The 24,204-nt window shown below is 43.2% G+C and overlaps 1 protein-coding gene across 1 annotated transcript; it reads right to left on the bottom strand.

Annotated features, from left to right (window-relative positions):
• Nucleotides 1–5,549: 5,549 nt before the first annotated feature.
• LOC127306575 (uncharacterized) lies at nt 5,550–9,989 on the bottom strand. The gene is made up of 6 exons (XM_051337231.2): nt 9,843–9,989; nt 9,310–9,428; nt 8,170–8,663; nt 7,883–8,056; nt 6,328–6,460; nt 5,550–6,084 (listed from the first exon to the last, which is right to left on the bottom strand). Exons 1-6 carry the CDS (start codon nt 9,915–9,917, stop codon nt 6,042–6,044), a joined length of 1,038 nt encoding a protein of 345 aa, XP_051193191.1. The 5' UTR covers nt 9,918–9,989; the 3' UTR covers nt 5,550–6,041.
• Between the last annotated feature and the right edge of the window lie 14,215 nt (nt 9,990–24,204).

The raw sequence follows: 24,204 nt of genomic DNA, 5'->3' as shown, positions 1-24,204 counted from the left end.
TTTGAACACCATTGTTGATAATAATATAGAAAGTTCTAAGCTTGGGGAAGCTGGTTTTCATGATCTTTTTATTCCCCCAAGCATTGAGGAGAAAATTTACTTTGATGATACTTTGTCTCCTATTTATGATAATGATATTGGTCTTTTAGTACCGCCTGTTATGGAGGATAAATTTGATTATGATTACAATATGCCTCCTATATTTGATGATGAGAATAATAATGATAGCTACTTTGTTGAATTTGCTCCCACTACAACTAATAAAATTGATTATGCCTATGTGGAGAGTAATAATTTTATGCATGAGACTCACGATAAGAATGCTTTATGTGATAGTTATATTGTTGAGTTTGCTCATGATGCTACTGAAAGTTATTATGAGAGAGGAAAATATGGTTGTAGAAATTTTCATGTTACTAAAACACCTCTCTATGTGCTGAAATTTTTGAAACTACACTTGTTTTATCTTCCTGATCTTGTCACTTTGCTTTTCATGAATTTATTTGTGTACAAGATTCCTTTTCATAGGAAGCATGTTAGGCTTAAATTTGTTTTGAATTTGCCTCTTGATGTTCTCTTCTGCTTCAAATACTATTTCTTGCGAGTGCATCATTAAAACTGCTGAGCCCATCTTAATGGCTATAAAGAAAGAACTTCTTGGGAGATAACCCATGTGTTATTTTACCTACAGTACTTTGTTTTTATTTTGTGTCTTGGAAGTTGTTTACTACTGTAGCAACCTCTCCTTATCTTAGTTTAGTGTTTTGTTGTGCCAAGTAAAGTCTTTGATAGTAAAGTAAGTACTAGATTTGGATTACTGCGCAGTTCCAGATTTCTTTACTGTCACGAATCTGGGTCCACCTCCCTGTAGGTAGCTCAGAAAATTAAGCCAATTTACGTGCATGATCCTCAGATATGTACGCAACTTTCATTCAATTTGAGCATTTTCATTTGAGCAAGTCTGGTGCCATTTTAAAATTCGTCAATACGAACTGTTCTGTTTTGACAGATTCTGCCTTTTATTTCGCATTGCCTCTTTTGCTATGTTGGATGAATTTATTTGATCCACTAATGTCCAGTAGCATTATGCAATGTCCAGAAGTGTTAAGAATGATTGTGTCACCTCTGAATATGTTAATTTATATTGTGCACTAACCCTCTAATGAGTTGTTTCGAGTTTGGTGTGGAGGAAGTTTTCAAGGATCAAGAGAGGAGTATGATGCAACATGATCAAGGAGAGTGAAAGCTCTAAGCTTGGGGATGCCCCGGTGGTTCACCCCTGCATATATTAAGAAGACTCAAGCGTCTAAGCTTGGGGATGCCCAAGGCATCCCCTTCTTCATCGACAACATTATCAGGTTCCTCCCCTGAAACTATATTTTTATTCCATCACATCTTATGTGCTTTTTCTTGGAGCGTCGGTTTGTTTTTGTTTTGTTTGAATAAAATGGATCCTAGCATTCACTTTATGGGAGAGAGACACGCTCCGCTGTAGCATATGGACAAGTATGTCCTTGGTTTCTACTCATAGTATTCATGGCGAAGTTTCTCCTTCGTTAAATTGTTATATGGTTGGAATTGGAAAATGATACATGTAGTAATTGCTATAAATGTCTTGGGTAATGTGATACTTGGCAATTGTTGTGCTCATGTTCAAGCTCTTGCATCATATGCTTTGCACCCATTAATGAAGAAATACATAGAGCATGCTAAAATTTGGTTTGCATATTTGGTTTCTCTAAGGTCTAGATAATTTCTAGTATTGAGTTTGAACAACAAGGAAGACGGTGTAGAGTCTTATAATGTTTTCAATATGTCTTTTATGTGAGTTTTGCTGCACCGGTTCATCCTTGTGTTTGTTTCAAATAACCTTGCTAGCCTAAACCTTGTATCGAGAGGGAATACTTCTCATGCATCCAAAATACTTGAGCCAACCACTATGCCATTTGTGTCCACCATACCTACCTACTACATGGTATTTTCCGCCATTCCAAAGTAAATTGCTTGAGTGCTACCTTTAAAATTCCATCATTCACCTTTGCAATATATAGCTCATGGGACAAATAGCTTAAAAACTATTGTGGTATTGAATATGTAATTATGCACTTTATCTCTTATTAAGTTGCTTGTTGTGCGATAACCATGTTCACTGGGGACGCCATCAACTATTCATTGTTGAATTTCATGTGAGTTGCTATGCATGTCCGTCTTGTCTGAAGTAAGAGAGATCTACCACCCTATGGTTAAGCATGCATATTGTTAGAGAAGAACATTGGGCCGCTAACTAAAGCCATGATCCATGGTGGAAGTTTCAGTTTTGGACATATATCCTCAAATCTCAAATGAGAAAATTATTAATTGTTGTTACATGCTTATGCATAAAAGAGGAGTCCATTATCTGTTGTCTATGTTGTCCCGGTATGGATGTCTAAGTTGAAGAATAATCAATAGCGAGAAATCCAATGCGAGCTTTCTCCTTAGACCTTTGTACAGGTGGCATAGAGGTACCCCTTTGTGACACTTGGTTAAAACAGTGCATTGTGATGATCCGGTAGTCCAAGCTAATTAGGACAAGGTGCGGGCACTATTAGTACACTATGCATGAGGCTTGCAACTTATAAGATATAATTTACATGATGCATATGCTTTATTACTACCGTTGACAAAATTGTTTCATGTTTTCAAAATCAAAGCTCTAGCACAAATATAGCAATCGATGCTTTTCCTCTATGGAGGACCATTCTTTTACTTTCAATGTTGAGTCAGTTCACCTATTTCTCTCCACCTCGAGAAGCAAACACTTGTGTGAACTGTGCATTGATTCCTACATACTTGCTTATTGCACTTATTATATTACTCTATGTTGACAATATCCATGAGATATACATGTTACAAGTTGAAAGCAACCGCTGAAACTTAATCTTCTTTTGTGTTGCTTCAATGCCTTTACTTTGAATTATTGCTTTATGAGTTAACTCTTATGCAAGACTTAATTGATGCTTGTCTTGAAGTGCTATTCATGAAAAGTCTTTGCTTTATGATTCACTTGTTTACTCATGTCATATACATTGTTTTGATCGCTGCATTCACTACATATGCTTTACAAATAGTATGATCAAGATTATGATGGCATGTCACTCCAGAAATTATCTGTGTTATCGTTTTACCTGCTCGGGACGAGCAGAACTAAGCTTGGGGATGCTGATACGTCTCCAACGTATCGATAATTTCTTATGTTCCATGCCACATTATTGATGTTATCTACATGTTTTATGCACACTTTATGTCATATTCGTGCATTTTCTGGAACTAACCTATTAACAAGATGCCGAAGTGCCAGTTGATGTTTTCTGCTGTTTTTGGTTTCAGAAATCCTAGTAAGGAAATATTCTCGGAATTGGACGAAATCAACGCCCAGGGGCCTATTTTTCCACGAAGCTTCCAGAAGTCCGAAGACGAAACGAAGTGGGGCCACAGGGTGCCCAAACCCTAGGGCGGCGCGGCCCCCCCTTGGCCGCGCCACCCTGTCATCTGGGGCCCCTGTGCCCCCTCCTGACTTGCCCTTCCGCCTACTTAAAGCCTCCGTGACGAAACCCCCAGTACCGAGAGCCACGATATGGAAAACCTTGCAGAGACGCCGCCAACGCCGATCCCATCTCGGGGGATCCAGGAGATCGCCTCCGGCACCCTGCCGGAGAGGGGAATCATCTCCCGGAGGACTCTACGCCGCCATGGTCGCCTCCGGTGTGATGTGTGAGTAGTCTACCCCTGGACTATGGGTCCATAGCAGTAGCTAGATGTTTGTCTTCTCGCCATTGTGCTTTCATTGTCGGATCTTGTGAGCTGCCTAACATGATCAAGATCATCTATCTGTAATTCTATATGTTGCGTTTGTTGGGATCCGATGAATAGAGAATACTTGTTATGTTGATTATCAAAGTTATATCTATGTGTTGTTTATGATCTTGCATGCTCTCCGTTATTAGTAGATGCTCTGGCCAAGTTGATGCTAGTAACTCCAAGAGGGAGTATTTATGCTCGATAGTGGGTTCATGTCTCCGTGAATCTGGAGGGGTGACAAGAACCTCTAAGGTTATGGATGTGCTGTTGCCACTAGGGATAAAACATTAGTGCTATGTTCAAGGATGTAGTCACTAGTTACATTACGCGCAATACTTAATGCAATTGTCTGTTGTTAGCAACTTAATACTGGAGGGGGTTCGGATGATAACCTGAAGGTGGACTTTTTAGGCATAGATGCAGTTGGATGGCGGTCTATGTACTTTGTCGTAATGCCCAATTAAATCGCACTATACTCATCATGATATGTATGTGCATGGTCATGCTCTCTTTATTTGTCAATTGCCCAACTGTAATTTGTTCACCCAACATGCTGTTCGTCTTATGGGAGAGACACCTCTAGTAAACTGTGGACCCCGGTCCAATTCTCTTCACTGAAATACAATCTACTGCAATACTTGTTCTACTGTTTTCTGCAAACAATCATCTTCCACACAATACGGTTAATCCTTTGTTACAGCAAGCCGGTGAGATTGACAACCTCACTGTTTCGTTGGGGCAAAGTACTTTGGTTGTGTTGTGCAGGTTCCACGTTGGCGCCGGAATCCCTGGTGTTGCGCCGCACTACATCCCGCCGCCATCAACCTTCAACGTGCTTCTTGACTCCTACTGGTTCGATAAACCTTGGTTTCTTACTGAGGGAAACTTGCTGCTGTACGCATCACACCTTCCACTTGGGGTTCCCAACGAGCGTGTGCTTTACGCGTCATCAGGCTACCAAGGCTGATCTAGCGCTGGAGGCGCAGGCCATTGCGTTCACCTAGAACATGGAAAAGATAATGGTCGGGAATCTTGCCGCCTTGGCTGCTAGGGACGAGAAGAGGCGTCTGGAAAAAGAGGTCGCAGCTGCCATCTACCACAACCTCGCGAAGAGGTCATTCAGGTCCAAAGGATGGACGTCGAGGCCAAAAAGGCAGACGCCGAGGCCAAATTACGTGCAGAAGACACAAGGATCATGCTTGCCGACTTGAGCGGCGTCGACGACAACACCAGAGCATGGTTCATGAAGAGGCGCGCCGAAATCCGCTCGCGAAACGCCTGATCGCCATCGCCATGTGCCCAGCACTTTGGCCTCTTTTTGGACTTTTTTTTATTGCTGTTCAGGCCTTGTTGTGCCCCTTTTGCTCCACTTTGCGCCCTACTTTGTGCAAAGTGTGATGAACATATTGCAGACCTCAATTTACCGCTGTAATTTCGTACAAAGTTGATGCTAGTTTCTCTTTTTTGAAATCTGGCCTGCGCCGAAAATGCGTCGCCCCGCTGGAGCCAGCCCAGACGCAAATAAACGCGCAACCATTTTTGCGTGCGACGCAAACGAACGCCCGCGGACACTTTGGATGTCCAAAATGCATCGCGCGCTCCTGGAGATGCCCTCACGACGTTTCGAAGGGTGCCGTCTAGCGACCGCCACATTAAAAAGTGGACACACAACAACACAACCTCACGGCAAACACTGTGCGGACAGGTCGTAGAAGCCAAAACTTTCTGGACGAATATTGCTTAATTCTGCATCAAGCTGTCAAGATAGGAAGCTGCCAAGAGCAGACGCAGATGTAAGCTATACACATGGCACAAACGGTTACCTGCCAACAGTAGTTTACGCGTTAACACCACTCCCTTAAAAGGAGGATTCACCAAGCTCTCAGCTAATATATTCATACTGGGTATTTGACAAATTTGGGTTACAAAATCATCGATGCATCATCTTCACCCATTTGGGACTTCTCTGGGCAGGGGTTGAGCCAGTCCTCACCCATCTAAACAAACCTTCATTGTCAAATCACAGCACAATCATGCGTACGCATACCATAATTCTTGCTTCAAAAGGCACTGTCTAGCATAAACCAATGTGTGCAGAGGTCCATCATGCATGTCCAATTCCATCAGAAGTTTCAGGACAACAGGTTTTTCCAGAAGCGAAAGGGAACCTTGGGCAAGCCTCTACCTGGCTTTTGGTAGAGTCAATGTTCGCGGGGATTTTTCATGGATTGCTGCATGAGGTACCTGTGAAAGACTTAGACAATTCAGATTAATTAGAAAATATAGGGCAAATTGGCATGGGCCACTGCAGAAATGTAAACTAAAGTGGGCAGGAACTAAAGGGGGTTGATCCAGCCACATATCATCCTCGACTTTAAATCAATAACAAGTAGGTGCTCACAAAGAATCAAAAGGCAAATGTGGATGAACAAAATATTAGTACCGCTCTGCAATCTGAGGAGTAGGGATCAAGAGTTCAACAATTACCTGCCAGTGTAAAATCCTGCTGTATACCATGCATTTAATACAACAGCAAGATCACTGTCTGCTCCTGTGGCGTCAAAATTCGGGTGCATGCCCATAGTTGTGTTATTCTCCTTGCTAGTTTCACCTCCGTTTCCTGTATATATTCAATAGTAGAGGTGTCTGGTGAGACAGCATAAATATATATGTGGTATCAAACATATTAGCATGTTACAATCTCTGGTTGATGAACACCCACTTAATTAACTTTTGCAATGGAGTAACATCATAACAAAATTACACGTTAGGATTAACCACTAATGTTCTGAACTTGAATACAAGACTAAGGATTGCATGAGAAACAGGCACAGAATGTACCAGTCCTAGATACAGTTGGTAAGTTACAAGAAAGCTCATGGTGTCATTTACAATCACCTGGACCACAGAATAGGAGAGAAATTTGGAGTGCAAGTATAAAATTAGGTATTGCATACTTGTTGCACACTTACAATTATAAAACTTTTTCCAACTTTAATATGTGCGATACTAAAAAGAATGAATTTTAAGATGTCCATAGAACAAGCACACAGTAGATTTTTTTTTTTTTTTTTTTTTTTTTTTTTTTTTTTTTGAACGAGGAATGCCCTGAAGAAGGGCCTAGCTGCTCATTGATAATAAAGTAGGTGGGGGTACAGTTTACAGAGGAGACCAGAAAAATAGAAAATTACAAAGCACCCCTCAAGTTTTCCAGAAAGGACCCTAAACTGATGACAAGAAACTCGATCAGGTCCTTCTCCTCCACCAGTAGAACCAGGACTCCACCGCCGGCCATCCTCGCTGCCACCGGGGACAACACCACTTGGGGCCGCGAGCACGCTGAACGCCGACAAGAATCCATTGCAGGGCCTCCGAACTGGAGGTTGAACGAACGCCATCTGTGGCGTCTGGAGAGGCTGCCATATCAGCCAAAGATCATAGTGGCTAGCCATGGCCACTATGTGGAGGTCTCCAATCTGCAGCTCAGATCTTCCTCGTGACTGCCTAGAACCGTCAACAGCAGCATCGCCATGCCCTTCCTCCCAGTTGGCCCCACGCCAACGCAGAAGAAGGCAAACACCGTTGCCACCGCGCCAATCCAGGCTGCCACCACGAGTAAGGGCTTTATTGGCGGAGTAGCTGGCAGCACTCCTCCCCACCACCTCCTGCTCCAACCTTAGGAGCGCCGCGACGAGCAAGAAAACCACCAGCGAGCACTGGATCCGCCCAGAGAAAACCAGCGCCTTCCTCCTGGCATAACGCCAAGCTGCCATAGAGGCTAAACACCGGCACATAGGCCTAAACATACCCACTACTACGACTACTGCTGTACAAGGATGGGTCCCTCGCCCAGCTCGACGCCGGCAACCGCCGGAGAAGAGAGGGGAGGGGCCAGATGGCCCGGATCTAAGGAGGGTCGGAGGCAGGGAAGAGAGTATTCGAGAGGATAGGAGTTCTGCCCAGACGAGAGATAAGAGGATTGTTGTTCAACAAGCACACAGTAGATGAACTAACATTACTTCCACATGAGAAAGATGCTTACTTGGAAAGGGGCCAGGATTTCCAGATATTGTACTTCTCATGAAATTCATGGCACCTTCAGCAGCCATCGTTGCAGCCTTATCAACTTGATCATCATTAGTCGATACCTTGGTCGGGAGCTGCACGAAGGTCGCACCAGTAGGATATGTGGTGCTTGCTCCAGGGCATTGATCACCTGGCGATGAATTATATCATGTAATTCATTAGAAGGCAATGAGCACAGTGTTAAGAGCTCATGCAGCAGACAAAGAAAACATGGACACAAGCTTGACCAAACTAGGAACTTACAAGTCAACGATATGCTGCAGCCTCCAGTGGAATTGCCAGTTTGCTGGCCAGTTGAACAATATGAGACTGACACCACGGGAACATTCAAAGAGCAGCATGATGGTTGAGTGGCTGAAGAGTATGGATCAGGTGCTGCGGCACTATAGGCAGGAACTTGCTGCTGTTGGTACGCTGAAGATTGTCCAGGGGCTTGATAATTCCAGTAATTTGTCTGATGGAGTTGCTCAAGAACTTCCCGGCTTTGCACCTCAAGTTCATAGTATTTCCTGAGCAATTCATTATAGTCCCATGCCTGCTGGTTTGAGCTATCCAGTTTCTCGGTATCATTAACATCTGAGGAGCATGCGTTAGACTCTGAGACGTGTGTCCCTTTGTCCAAATCAGTTTCTTGAAGAGGTGCTTTCTCATTGGTCTTGCTTTCTTCACAAGGCTGCTGTGGCGTCACCGTTGGATCAACAGGTAAGGCAGTGCAGCTTCCATCTTTCTCTAATTTCCTTCACAAACAAAGCAATGCTTAATCAATTCTCCAACAAACAGAGCACCAAGGCAATAAAGCAAGAATTTAAAAAATTGTATAAATATATGACAATTGCGAATGGAAAGGACAAAACAAGTTCAGGAGAAAATGGGTAAAAGGTAGGCTATCACGTCCTCATGTGTTTTAAAACAAAAAGGAAAAGTGAAGTTGGCAGTATGCATTTTGAACAATGCACTGAACACTTAATCATGGATGAGAAGTTCACAAGCAATTGGCAAGCAAATATAGCTGAAGCTGATAGAAGAGATGACCAAGAAACTAGTACTACATTATATCCACCATCCTAAGTTGCAAACAATATGTAATAGGGCAGGCAGGTGTGGTTGCATAACATGAAACTCACAGTTAAAGTTAAACTCTTCCCCGATCAATAGAAGTCGCTCTAATAGAAAACTGATGAATAAAGACAGTTAGATAGGAACAGAGCACCACCCTTTCTAAACAGATTCCAATTTTCAATGAACATGGTAAGCCCCTTTATTAGTAGCTGGCCGGTCATGTAACATTACTATTTACTTGCGTAGAGTAATCACTACCTGAGCAGTATAACAGGGAAAACAATGCTTGCAACTAACTAAAGCAACAGGAAACCGTCCACTTACTCATCTGCTGCATCGGTAGAGACAGGTTCTTCACCAGCGGCACCGGCAGCGGGAGCAGATACATCTTCAGGCTCTTGTTCCTCGGATGGAGCTGCCTGCTTGTTCTTGCCATGCACTGCCTACAACCCACAGCACAGTCAGTTGGCCCGATGCAAAGGGGCAGCCAAGTTATTCGCATAAATGTGGGAGAACCCCCGAAATTCTTGGACACGACCCAGTAGAGAGGAATCTTTAACCGGGACATTCATCTAAATGGACAGAAATGCGCGGAGAACTGCATTTATTCAGGCCGTACAAACTCCTATTGTAACAGAAATTCGACCCAGGTGCACCCATCCGCCCCGTTCCAAACCCCAACCGCCGACCCCCGCGCACCAAACCAACACGCCGACCGGCTCCAGAAGGTCCAGCCCGATTCTTCGCCTCAGAGCCACCAAAACCCTAAACCCTAGCGGCGAGCGACGGGCCATGCCCCGAATACGGAGAAGGGATACACAAGGGGGGTCGGAGGGAGGCGAGGGACGGGCGCGTACCTTGTAGGTGGCGACGGCGTGGTCGAAGGCGTCGACCAGCGCGGAGTCGTCCCACAGCTCGCCGCCCTTCCCCATCTCCTCCCTCGCTGATTTCTCACGGCCTCCTCCTACGCCGCCTTGCGCCGAAACGAAGAGGACGGAAGAGGAAATGCGGCTGAACCCACCACACCACTGCCATAAGGCCAACGCACCCCCATTTGGCCCACGACGCTAGCTCCCAAGCCCAGCCCAGCCCAGCCCATTGTACTGCCGCAACAGAGCCCACCAGCTCTATTGGACGTAACGGGTGGGCCTACCTAACAAGTCCTTCTCGAGGCTTCGCGGTTGCGGGCTGTGCGGGAGCCAGGGTAGACAGCCCACCACTCCAATGGTCAAAAATCGGAGAGTATTGTTTTTTTTCTTTTCTGGAAAGGTAATGTATGGAGCGTCGTGTCGCGCAGCATGCACGGGACGGGGCGAGCAGAGCGCGGAGGTCAAGTCACTTCTTCTTCTGTGTTGTTGGTGCACGTGAACCCGGTACAGCGCCGGAAATAGGACACGGCTGCTTGCCGAACAGAGATACATCACGCTGCTCCGACGTTCGATCATAGCTAGCTAGCCTCGCGTAGCTGCATGATAGTTCTACCACTGCTAGGTGTGGAAAAAATGGAGAGCTTGCTATCTGTTTATTCATATATTTTCTCATAGGAGAAACGTCGTTTTGCCCGTTTTTTTAGACATGTTTTCTTCACACGGTTTCTCCCTCGGTCGCTTCTGTGTTGTTGCATTTTTCTTAAAAATCTCTTTCGTTTACATCAGTGGCGGAGCCAGAACAACAACTATGTGTTGCCAGCTTGATGTTGTGTAGTCAAATACATTTATTTGTACGAATTTATAGTATTTTTTACACACTTTTACATTGTTTTGTCAAAAAAACTGTGTAGTCATTTGACGCAACGGCTTAGTTGTGGCCCCACCACTGGTTTACATATAATTACTCAATCCATATCCATAAATAGATATCTTAAATTTGTCTAAATTAAAATATATCGAATGTAGATATATCTAGATTTAGACAGATTGAAGACATCTATTTATAAACGGAGGTAGTATATAAATTTTGTGCCTTTTTTGTAAGTACTACATGTTATGGTAGTGAAATCTAAAGACATCTTATATTTTGGACCTGACTGGGTACTTCATACTTAGTAAGATTTTACCTTTTGTTACCGACGTTGACCAGGTGAAAAGTAGGGAAGGAAAATAAAACTCACACATGCATGGAAAAGATGGCTGTACGTGCAGCTGTACATGCATGGATGGTAGGCCGTGGAGGGAACGGGATCCTCTGACTTTGGCTCCCCCTAACTTTCCTGACTTTGGGTCACTGACAGGAGGGCCCAAATGGGACCCACGAGGTGTGGGACCCACCTGTCAGTGACCCAAAGTCAGGAAAGTTAGGGGGAGGCAAAGTCAGAGGATCTGGTTCCGCCGTGGAGTAGGGCAAGGCTGTGCGTTTGCGTGGGGTTGGTCCGTAGGTGGCAGAAGCAGCAAGGGTGGCCTTGAATGCCGGGCGGGCGAGCGAGCGGGCATGTGTGGTCGCGGTCATGGGCACGGCGGGGTTGGCCGTATGTATCCCATTGGGCGCCAACGCTGCTGCTTTCCATTGCTGCGTTCGAGGAAGACTCTGCCTGCGTCGTCGCGTTGGTTTGACATGAAAAGACCCCTCTCTCACTCTCTCTCTCTCTGCATGCATCTCTGCCACGCTCTGCCGCATGCATCGTCGTCGTCTCGGCGCCCGAAGCAGCAGCCTAGGCTAGCTGACATGGCTACGCTACTCGATCGCTTGTTGCCACCCCAATCATAGCGCAATGGAGTGCCTCATCATTCGTCTTCAGAGCTTTTTTTTTTCTTTTTTTTTCTTTCCTTCTTCTCTCCGTCTCTCTCTGCGCCGATAGAAAGCCTTCTTGGGCAGCGCCTGGTCTTCAGCATCCAGCTGGCCTGGCATTTTCCCGGTGATTGGCCACTCCATGGAGCTAGCCTTGACCTTTTGTTCACGTTAGCTGATCACAGTGGGAAGTAAGTTAGATTAGTAGTGCATATGTTACTAGTTTATGTTACTTTCATAGTGGATATTTACTTATATGTGGTTTCATGCACTATATTATTTATTATATTGTATATTTATTTTTTATTGAGACGTGTGATGTTGTGGTACCATAGCTTGTTACCACTTCACTTTATTTTTTTAATTTATTACCATGTCATGTCATTAAAATATATTAAGGTGTGTGATGTTATTACCTATGTTATTTCCAGTCGAAGTAGGGTCTAACTTATAGCAACATGCGGCCACTCCATCTATAACAGTTTATTGGGCTTTATATATCCAGCATTGCCATTAAGGGGCCTCTCGATAGGTCGAAGCATCGTGATTATGTTTATCAATGCGTTTAACAAAGATTTTCAGATCTCTTCATTGTCATCAGTGGACATGGCGCCACCCATCCATGCATGCCTTTCTTGATCTTACCCTCCACAAATTTCATCTCAACAATTTTTGTTCTTCAGGCACAGAGAAGAGTCTCTTTTACTTTATTGGCCTATTTGACAGTTGAAAAACTCAGCATACCTCTTCTTCATCAGACGGAATCAGAAGCGGCCCACTTTTCTTAAAATTGATTTTCAACCTAGACATAGATTTGAAGACATAAAGGAGGATTTTAAGGTTTCTAGCACTCTCTATGTCATCTTTGATGAACAAAATTGTGTCATCGTCATAACGGAGTATCGTGATACCACCATCAATCAGCTGCCAGCCCCATGATCAAACCATTATGTTGCGCAATTTGGAAAATTTTGGACAAACTATTTACTACAAGATTAAAAAGAGAGAGAGAGAGAGCAAAAGGGTCACCCGCCTAAATCCTTTGTGGCTGCCAAAGTAGGGCCCCACACATCCACTAACTTTGATAGCGTGTCATGAGTGACAACATTTTTTATCCAATTCAACCAGTTGGCATTGTATCATTTTCTCTATATTAGTCAAAAAATAGGTCTTCCAAAAATCAATTTTCAATACCACATTGTGTTGTTTCTTGAACATGGTTTCTCTCGGTATCTCTTGCAGCAAGATCCCACCATATGTGATGAATCTCTCTTTGATAAGGCATACTGACAGTATTTATTAATTTTTTCATCACAAGTTCAGTTCCGATGGTTAAGGTTTCGACGACAATCTTGAAGAGAACCTGAAGGAGGCAGATTGACATGTACTTTTGGATTATGGTGGCCTCATCACCTTTGGGTATTAAAGTAATTATACCGTAATTGGCTTTACTTAAATCAAATTTGTACCGTAATGCCATGTTTAATAATATCCCAATATATTCAAGATAAAATTAATCTACAACCTAATTAATGTATCTATCTATAACAAAGGTAATAATATAGACTAGTGCCATACTACCTCCATCCCAAAGGTTAAGGCTTATATTAATTTTAGAAAGTCAAACTATGTAAAGTTTCACTAATTTTTTTACGTAAAATCATTAACATGCAAAATACAAAATTGATATTATTAGATAGATAATGAAATATATTTTCCTATGGTATCTATAAGTATTATATTTGTTGATAGATTATTCTAAAGATTTGTTCAAACTTTATTTGGTTTTTAAAAAAATCTTAAGCTTTAAAATGGAGGTAGTACTCATCTACGATGCTTCCCAGTTCCTAGTGTGAATAGCCTCACGTGTGAATAGGCATGGTGTGATGGTCAGGCACCTAATAAGTAAAAAAAATGGGAAAATCATTGTTTGGTCTACGTGTGCGCAGAGCTCGGAAGCAAGCCAGCACGTGTGAAGCTGCAGGCATCAGCTACACGCTGCAATCGACCGTTCATGCACATGTCTGCGCCGCACGCTGTGGCCTGTTGGGGCGGGGCCAACTCACTTCTACGTGCATTTCGAATGGACGCACGCATGCATGGATCGCGCGGAAATCACGGGCAAAAGGCTGCCATGTCTTGGTCTACGCAATGCGCATGCATGACTGCGTGCATGGCTCCATCGCGAGCTTGCGTGTGCCGATCGGCTCGCCATGGCTGCTGAAAACCATGCGACTACCTTGCCCCTCATACAAGCATATCTGTCTGCCGTTTCTTTTGGTCTTTCTTTTGTTTTCGCGGGGCGAAGGATTTGACCGGCTTTAATTTACAATCTTTTTCTCTGCATGCGATCGAGCTCTTCCAAAAGCGTCCGCGCGCGACTGTTGTGGAACAGGGATGCATGGATGGATCGATCATCACTAGCTGCTAGCCCCTGCTACTGGTCATAGCCTCGAGGTTGCAGATGGAAATCTCTGTACAAAATGTGGAATGTGTGTGTGTGTCTACGTATTCTTATAAGTCAATTATTATAACTCATGGCTTGCAAACGGTCAACACATGTGTCAACTAGCGAAAAATACAACAACAGCGATACATTGATAAATCAACTACTAATTCTGTTGTCAAGCCGCGGACCACGCCAGCAGTATAAATCCTGAGCTGCCATCTCCAGCCGATTGCACCCATAATCCATGTCTTTGTATGTAGTATATGTCCTTTAGCAAACGTGCAATGGAATAAGAGATGTTGTGTAGGTTCGTCTTTGTCGCATAAACAACATGTTTAACTACCTTTCATTTCCTCTTGGCTAGAGATTGTCTTTGGTTAGAATAAGGTTGACATGAAGGATCCACATGAAGATCTTTATTTTCGGCGGAAATTCCATCTTTCAAATATATTTACGTAGATGGTTTGTGTGATCTTTCACGCAATATAGATACATGTACGTGACCGTGGAGCCTCCCAAAGCCATTAAACCCCAAACAAAAACACCATGTTTGTTCGAAAGTTGAAAATGCACTAAATGTTAGGCTAACTCTTACCACTGCAACTAGAGGCGGAGCTATGGGGGTAAAATCCCTTCATAGCTGGCTTCTTTTGGCTAACCCCAAACATTTGGCCCAATCTGCCTTTTTTCCCAGTCAATGCATGCCAAAAGGTGATATTGAGAGATGAATTACCCAAAATGTTAGCCACTAAAACCTGTTTTCGTTGAACGTTTTTCTTTGAACCATGCAGAAATGCATGGTATACCATTAGAAGAAGAAAGCAAGCGGCCACATATAATGGAAAAGTACGGCAGGAAGGTCTGAGCCTTTAGCCCTTTACATAGTTTCTGACAAACCGAAACAAACAACGGAAACAAATTAGCAACAACAACAAATTAGCTAGCCCGAACAATGAGACGATCTCTACTTGATACCCTCATGTCTTCACCTCGTCTCGTTGGACTGTATTATAAAGTGAGGTATATGCCGCTACTATATACTGGACATGGTGTTTTTGCTCATAGGTCAAGATCCACCTATTATATGAAAAATGCATTTTAAATCCATTCTAGAATCTTCAAAAATTTGAAGAACAAAATCCTGCGCGTACATCCTGATATTCTTTGTTAGCTCACAAATTTGGCAGGAGGAAAACATTTTGTGTGGCCTATGTAAAAAATATAAAAGAAAATTTCTCGTGAAAAGCTATTCTAAAGCACCAGAACTTTTCATTTTTGCACAAGCCACAAAAGGCTATTTTTTCGCGAAAATTCATGTGCAGACATATAATATCTAGATGTACATCCTGAGAGCATCTCTAGCCGCGTCCCCCAAAGCGTTCCCCAAACGGTGCCGGATCGAGCATTTGGGGGACGTGTTTTCTTCGTGCCACGTTTGGGGAACGCCGCTTCCCAGCCGCGTCCCCCAAACGCCACCACCAAACAGAATTTCAAATAGTTCATATTCAAAAGAGATCGTTCCTATCAAAGTCGTCGCGATCGAAGTAGGTGCGATCAAAGTACTCGACGCGCGATCATATTACAGACCGGTGGTGCAAGCTAAGACATAAATTAGAAGAAGGGGTTCAGCGACGCCGACGTCACATCCTGAGTCGGCGTAGGCCCGTCGATCACGACGACCTCGTCGTGCTCTGCCCGGTGTGTCTGCTCCGTCACCGACACGGAGGCAGACGCTGATGCAGATGCCGTTGACGCATGTGTACTAGCAGACACTGTCGCAGACGCGTCTGCTGGTGCCGACTCTTGCTCCAGGGGTGGGGTTGCTGCCGCTGCCTCGGCCGCCGCCATTTTGGCTTCGATATCGTCGAGGATCATGCCTTTGTAGAAGTTGCGCGCCGCCCACGTAAGGAGACATTCCAGCTGTCGACGCGGTCAGCAGGGACATGTCCTCCTTGTGTTTCTTGAGCTCCATCTTCTCCTCTTGCCTCTTGAGCAGCGTCGCCCACCTTTCGTCGGCCTTTTTGTTGCAGGAGGGCAGGGTCGAGGAGACCTCGGCGAGGCATTGTGTGATCGACGCCTGCGTCTTCTCGGTCGCCATTGCGTTGGCCAAGACGGACTTGGTAGCCTTGTTGCCGATGGGGTGCCCTACCGATGTTGCGAGCGGCGCATCCAGATCAATGGCGTCTTTCCCCTTGGACAACGAAAGACGCGTCAATCGCCATTTCTCGTTCGTTTTGAGCTTGCTATAGCAATGCACCAGCGAGAAAGACTTAAACCCTTCCGAGTTCTTCCGGTACATCACCATGGCACGGTCGAACTAATCAAAGGAAGCGCAATCAGATCGTGATTAAAAACTAGGCGCTAAAACTTTTCGTAGAAAGAGGCGTACCACATCGCTGACGTTCGTGCCGCTGCCGCCTCTGGTCTCGACCTCATTATGGTACCCATGGAACATGTTAACCGACGGCTGGATGATGGCCCAGCGCGTCGGCATTGCCTTTTGGCACCTCTTCATTGTCATCTTGCGGTAATCCTTGTTGGCAAGCTTGTGCTCATCGGACTCCGCCTTGATCCTCGCCCAATACTTCCCGCCTTGGACCCACCTTTCGTCGGTCCAGCCTTCCAGCTTCTTCTTCGCAGTCGGTGCCTTCCACAGCTTCGCGAAGGACGCCTTCGGCCCTTTCATCTCATTGCTCGGCGGCTTGGTGGCCGCTTTCTTGGCCATCTTTTTGGGGCCTGTCGGCGGCGCCATAGATGGTAGAGGGTAGTGGCGGTAGGAGGGATAGAGTAGCGATGACGGGAGGGAGAAATGAAACGGCGGGATAGGCGGTGAATTCTGTTGGAAGGGGCAGAAATGCGCGGTGGGAGAGGCACGATGCCCGCGTCTCCTCGCCTCACTTTTCGTTGTGTTCGACGCGCCCGGAGCATCCCCTGTGAAGCGGGGACGGGCTCGGGGCGCCGGACACCGTATTGGGCCGCGCCGGACGGAAGTAGGCTATGGGGTACACGGCTGGGAATGAAATTTTGTCCGACGCGTCTCAAATCTGTTTGGGGAACGCTTTGGGAGACGTGCTAGAGATGCTCTAATATTCCTTTTTTCTAGACTTTCTAGACATATTGCAGTATTTATTTTAGGTGGTGAGTGCATCTACATCTACAAGTCAAAATGGATTTCCGCTATATGCTCGTATACAGCACCTTATAGCTTCAGCTGGTACTAGTTCTGAAGCTCAAGCCTCGTTTACATGGGAGTGCACATCTATCTACACCGTCTGTCAATGCGCGTCACACACACCGCTGGCTAGTGTCCTATATATACACAGTACTACCAGGTAGGTTTAGCCATTGAGAATCGGAGCAATTTAACCACCGTTTGAATTTGGAGGAGACCTCCAAAACGAAAACCGAAAAGGACAATGCATACATAGTGCATGCGGTGCGAATCCAAGAGCGCGGTAGTTCGGAAGGGTAAATGCATGCTTGGACGGTACACATGGGCTCGGATATCGATCGAGCCATGCACGCACGAGAACAAAAATAGGCAAGCGTAGGCTAGGGAAGAGGGTAAACGCTCGTGTTGAATCAAGGGCTTTCCAAGAGAGGTCACCTCAAAGGCTCAAACGCTTGGTCGGGCCAGGCCAGGGAGCGTCAATCACACCAAACATGCAGTCGATCGAGACGCCTAACCTCCCTGAAAAGATTTGACTTCAATTCCTTCTTTCTTTCGAGCTGCAGTAGTAGAGTAACTTTTTTTACTCAAGTATGTTTTTTTTCTATTTCTCGTTCTTCTTCTTCTCTCCCCCTCTCTTCTTTATATCGTGAGATGATTGACGCGGACAATTGCATGCATGCATCCATGCACGGCGTTCGTAGGGTTGTTCCCCAAATTGACAAATCTGCTCTCATGTTCGCATGCATGCATGCTTGATCCTGCGTAGTACTACTATACGTTGTTTACTAGGATCACTGCCGCCGTACTAAGCGTCGACTGATGCTTTACCGACAGAGTTTCCTTGTTTGTACCTCCAGTATCTACGCGCTAGGTATTTCAAATCCCGGTTTCAATATTTTGAACAACACCAAAATCACTAAAACTTTGAAAAAATGGTTATATTGGTTTACAATTTTGTTCTATCATAATTAATTTGAATTTAAGTGTGTCTACTGAATTTACTCATCTCTGTTTGGACCAAGGCGAGGTCGTGGGAGTCTCTCCTCCAAATGTGTAACCCTTCTAGGGCGATTTAGTTTGGCCATGACTAGCAATGTGGAACACTTTATTGGGTCGACTAGGGTTTGCTATGCTTGCACAAGTTTCACCAAAGTGCGAAATTCTCGACAAATTCACTATGCCTTGCCTTAATCTATGGTGGCATTTCCATAAATAATAAGCAGTTTCTCAAGGAAACAACAATTTTTCAGGAAAGCATTTTCCTATAAATATTCATCATTACGGTGTGGGGATCTTGAAAGAAAGAAATAATTTCATCTTAAATGGAGTGAAGCTTTCTAGGGTGGGCTGGGGAGGTAGAATAGTTGCTGATCTAAATCTTTTGAAACTCAAAATCTCACAAGATCATTCAAAGATTACATCTATTAGATTGTAGATAGCTTATAGAATGGTAGATTTTTAGACTAGTTTCTGAAAATGTAAGGGGTGCTACACCTCTTTTGTAAGCATATTTATTAATATAATGCCACAATAGGAGCCTGTCTTGTTGTTTTTGGTTTAATAATAGGAGCAACCGGCCAACATAAAATAATAATAATAATAATAATAATAATAATAGTAATAACAACAACAAGAGACCGTGGAGGCTAAGAGTTTTCCTAAAAAAGATCTTCCTTTGCTATCTTCTGGGAGGGTTGCTATTGACAACGAACAACATTTCTAAGCATAATTGGTGTGGGAGTAAAAAATGTGTCTTTTTCATCATAATGAGTTGATCATGAACCTCGTATTTAGTGCTCCCTCTATTCCATAATAAGTGTCAGTGATTTAGTACAAAGTTGTATTAAACCATTGACACTTATTATGGATTGAAGGGAGTAACACAATTGCTCAAGGAGTGTGGTATACGTTGTTCATGTGAATTCTAATGTGTACCCACCTTGTTATGTGCCAAACATGTTTGGTAACTGGTTGTTGATTTTTGTAGGAAATTTACTTCACATTTCTTGGTGGGAGTGGTGGTCTTGTCTTGGGACTAGGGTTGTTTCTCAGTCGGTATTTACAAGATCTCGTTGAAAAATGATTATTGCAATCACCGCCAAGATACAGCTTTTACCGGACGCAATTGACGGTATTTGTATATTTTTCTCAAATTTTTTTATAAATTTTGTATGAATTTCTACTTTTGTTTGAAAAACATCGAGCAATATAATGATCGATATTTCCAATATTTATGAAAACTAGTAATAACCTGGTATATTTCCCCAACTGATGATTAAAAAAACGTAGTTGGGACCTTTGGATATGCAAGAATTTTCATATAATGATACGTTGGATATATAGGAGATCAATAACCATGTTAAGAAGTTTTATTAGGACATAAGTTAGAACCTTCAAAATGTGGTTATGAGAACTGGGTAGTGAAGATGTATGAATCGAATAATCCTCAATGAGTTAGATTGGAATATAAACATCAGCAGAACAGACCAAGGGATGGGGGAGAACCTCAGATGGTATCCAACACATATCACAAAGGAGTTTAAGAGCAGTCATGATCCGTATAACAAATTCCCACATGTCGAAACATGAGAATGTTCCAACTTGGAGGACGGAGTTTAGTTTAATGGGAGATTATGTAACATCTCAGTGTTAAAAGAATATAAATCAGCCAAATTCAGATATGTGCATTGCATTCATGCATAGAAAATCTGAGAAAAATTGGCGCTTTTGTTTAAACCTGATAAAATGAGCAAGGTTTCTCATAAATTGATGGAATTTACCTAACTCACTGACGTGTCCAATATTTTGAGATGATCCTCGTTAGACCCTAGTTTTTTGGGCATAACTTGACTATAAAAACATATGAGACGCTAACTTGATCACCCCAATAGATTGATTCAAACATCAAACTAGAATTTGATTTCCAAAAAGAATAACATACATGTTTCTAAGGTATTTAACAATACCAAATTGAGTAGTCCAAGTAATATAAACAACTCATACAGGCCTTTGAACAATATTGGAAACTCAAGTTTCCAACTTAATATATGGAGTAATGTTCGATAATACATTAATGATATAAATATGTGAAGTAAATGAAAGTAAAAAATAGAATAAATATGAAAAATATTGATTAATTATATAAGCATCTTTACAATGTTATTGAAGTGTTGAAAGGTATAAAGAAATAGAAGAAAATTGCAAAGGGAAATAAAATAATTCCTAAGTCCCATCTTGATCTTCTCAATCTCCTTACACTTGTTCAGTTGCAAAACAAACTAGGAAGACAAACCAAATGATTGTGTATAATTAAACTCTTTGCGTCATCATAGATTAGGCATTGTTGTTGTTTTGGAACTCAACCATTGCGTATTAGGAACCTTTGCTAATATCTAAATGGTGTCTATAATCATTAATCTCAATCTGGAGGCAAGAAAGGATTATGGGCCATTTTTGGATCAATTAAGACACCATGGACATGTAGGCAACCATGACAAGGCAACACTGAATGATCCACATCAAAGAAGGGACAAGAGGAAATCATATGATCTATTTATCTTAGGCATCAAGGAAACAGACTAATCCCTCTAATATAGCTAAGTTCCTATGAAAAATAAGCCACATGTCATTAAACAAAATGATTCACCATTGACATTAGATGGTCAGGATGAATCATTAGCTCACAAGGATTAAACCTCACACGTATAATAATGTACTAGTAACCCAATATAAGTTAACATAATTTCTAGTCAAGAAATAAAGCCGTAAAGATAACAAGTCCGTCGAGACCAAGCCAAGTTCTATTTATCCAAGTCAAAACTTTCGAGTAGGGAAAATATCTAGAAGTTCAGACACAGCCAAAGGAAAAGCCCACTTGGATCAAAAAGGGAATAACCTTAGCTTTTTCATTAGGCAAAGGAAAAAAAGCACTAAAACATGAAAAATCATGTGGGGAAACCTACCAGCAACTTACAAACAACATGCATAGCATGTAGTATAAAACAAGCACAACATCAACACTAGCGGATTTCCTAGCACCCACACACATTCCCAGTCGTACCATAGCTTACTCACAATAGCTAAATCCCATCACCAACTTGTCTAGCAAATACTTGCACTAGCTAGAGTCACGAGAACAACAAGAATAGTACCAACTCAAAGTGCATGGAGCCCCCATGTGTGGTTTTGGTAATTGATGACAATCCCTATGGACTAAAGTTTGCATTGAGTTATATATGTAGGAGTTGTCCATAGGCAATGCTTGAACCATATGTTGGCTTCAAGGTTTGCAATAATAAGACAGTGATGAAGAATATCAAGCGTCAAGTATTTCTTGAATATGAAGATGAAGTGAGCCCTCAAAGTTAACTTCAAGACATCAACATGATGAAAGAATGAAGAAATGAAGTGCAACTTCAAGTTCAAGATGAGCCATATCGAAGAGATCATTTGCTTCAAACTTGCCATCCATATGGTGATCATGGATATGTGAAGATTCGCCGAAGAAGAAGCTCTCCCATGGTGGATTATGGGGGAGCAGTCCACAAGACTCCATCAAGCAAGCACTATCAAGAAAGGAGTTCCATCTTTTTGAGGTCAAGATCATCATCATCGAGCTCAAGAGGAACTCGTAAGGTTAAGTTTTGCTCTTCATAGGGTTTCTTTCTTACCGGTCTCAAGGTGTAGTTGGAGACCGGTTTATAGTTTAGTTGCCGTACGATCAAGAGGGCTCTCGAGTGAGTAACTCGATTGTATCCATCAGAGAGCTCAAACCTTTGCATCCTTGCATCATCTTTATTGGTTTTTATTTGGATCTTATGCATGTGATTTTTAGATCTATTGCTTATTCTCCATGACAAGCTCTATTTCATCGAAATCGGATTCCATATGCATTTTCTATTGCGTTTTCGATATTGGAGGTTTTACTGGTATGTCTTTTATAGATAGGTTAAATCTTTCCCCATTTTTTTCTGTCCTCCATTATTGGAATATGATGGTTCCCTGCATGATCTTTTAGAGATTGTTACTGGATTCAAAACGAGCGCAAGAGCATCAAAATCGGAGTCTGAATGCTCAAGTTACGCTCATTCTCGGTTTCATGTTTCTGCTAGTTTTTTTTTGGGGGGGGGAGGGGGGGATAATCCGGCCCGGATACAAAATATCCTCCCCCTTACTGCAACCAATTTTATTAAGTCCTTAGTCGTTTTTGGGGGGATGGATTTTTGAAGAATCTAGCCCCGGATAATCCAGTCTAAGAGGACCCAAACGGTCATATTTCGATGGGAGGGTGTATTATAGACCCCCTTCTTCCTCCTTGGGCAGTTACATCTTCCCCTTTGTGCTCTCCACCATTGTTGACCTTGAGAGCTTTCCCTTTCCCTCCATTCCTCCTATGCTTCTTGAATCTTCTTGAGGGAAAAGTAAGAGGAGATCTAGATCTACATTTCTACCAATCAAATCCCTCTCTTTATGAGTGGAATCCTCTAGATCTTGGTCTTGGAGTTCTTTGTGAATTTCCTTTTTTTTCCTCTCTTCTTCCCCCACAAGATTTTGTAGCTTTGGTGGAATTTGGGAGTGAAGGATTTGCCATTGTAGTTGGTGCATCGATGTGAGCTTTCCACGGTGATTCATGGAAGTGAAAGCGAGGAGCTTGTTTCTCTTGGGTTCTTGGAACCCTAGACGGATTTTAGGCCTTTGGGGTGATTTGCTGGGGGCATCCAATTAAGTTGTGGATGTGTGCCTCAATCTTTGTGCAAGGTCCGGTTTCCGCCTCAAAGGAAATCCCTTAGTGGAACCGTGACCTAGGACTTTGTGGAAAGGGTCACTGGAGAATAGGGTGAGGCCTTCATGGCGCTCGGTGTGTGGTGTGACTACCACATCTTGAGGTGAGGTCTTTGTGGCGTTGGTGTGCATCGAGCAACCACACCTCAAGGTGAGGCCTCTTGCGGCGTTCGGGAGCACTAAGCCACCGCACCTCTCCAACAGAGCTTAGCACTCGCAAGAGTGTGAACTTCAGGATAAATCATCGTCTCCCACGTGCCTCGGTTATCTCTATACCCGAGCTCTTTACTTATGCACTTTACTTTGTGATAGCAATTGTGCTTGAAGTATATCTTGCTATCACATTGTTGCTTTTATTGCTTAGCATAAGTTGTTGGTGCATGATGACGCGTCAAGCACACGTCCGTTGGGAACCCCAACAGGAAGGTGTGACGCGTACAACAGCAAGTTTTCTCTCAGTAAGAAACCAAGGTTATCGAACCAGTAGGAGTCAAGGACCACGTGAAGGTTGTTGGTGGCGGAGTGTAGTGCGGCGCAACACCAGGGATTCCGGCGTCAACGTGGAACCTGCACAACACAATCCAAATACTTTGCCCCAACTTAACAGTGAGGTTGTCAATCTCACCGGCTTGCTGTAAACAAAGGATTAAATGTATGGTGTGGAAAATGATGTTTGTTTGCAATGAATAGTAGAGAACAATGATTGCAGTAGATTGTATTCAGATGTAAAAGAATGGACCGGGGTCCACAGTTTACTAGTGGTGTCTCTCCAATAAGAAATAGCATGTTTGGTGAACAAATTACACTTGGGCAATTGACAAATAAAGAGGGCATAACAATGCACATACATATCATGATGAGTAATATGAGATTTAATTGGGCATTACGACAAAGTACATAGACCGCTATCCAGCATGCATCTATGCCTAAAAAGTCCACCTTCGGGTTAGCATCCGCACCCCTTCCAGTATTAAGTTGCAAACAACAGACAATTGCATTAAGTATGGTGCGTAATGTAATCAACACAAATATCCTTAGACAAAGCATTGATGTTTTATCCCTAGTGGCAACAGCACATCCACAACCTTAGAAC

The sequence above is a fragment of the Lolium perenne genome, chromosome 6 (genome assembly GCF_019359855.2).
Source record: "Lolium perenne isolate Kyuss_39 chromosome 6, Kyuss_2.0, whole genome shotgun sequence".
NCBI lineage: Eukaryota > Viridiplantae > Streptophyta > Magnoliopsida > Poales > Poaceae > Lolium > Lolium perenne.
Note: the sequence above shows the minus strand (reverse complement) of the source record. Positions and strands in the feature narration are given on the sequence as shown.

Excerpts from the sequence above, each read along its gene's own strand:
- LOC127306575 (XM_051337231.2), bottom strand. The coding sequence starts at position 9,917 with ATGGGGAAGGGCGGCGAGCTGTGGGACGACTCCGCGCTGGTCGACGCC. Across the intron at positions 8,664-9,309 it reads TCTACCGATGCAGCAGATGA|GAAATTAGAGAAAGATGGAA; the intron begins GTAAGTGGACGG and ends TTGTTTGTGAAG. Across the intron at positions 6,461-7,882 it reads AAATCCTGGCCCCTTTCCAA|GAAACGGAGGTGAAACTAGC; the intron begins GTAAGCATCTTT and ends GAATATATACAG.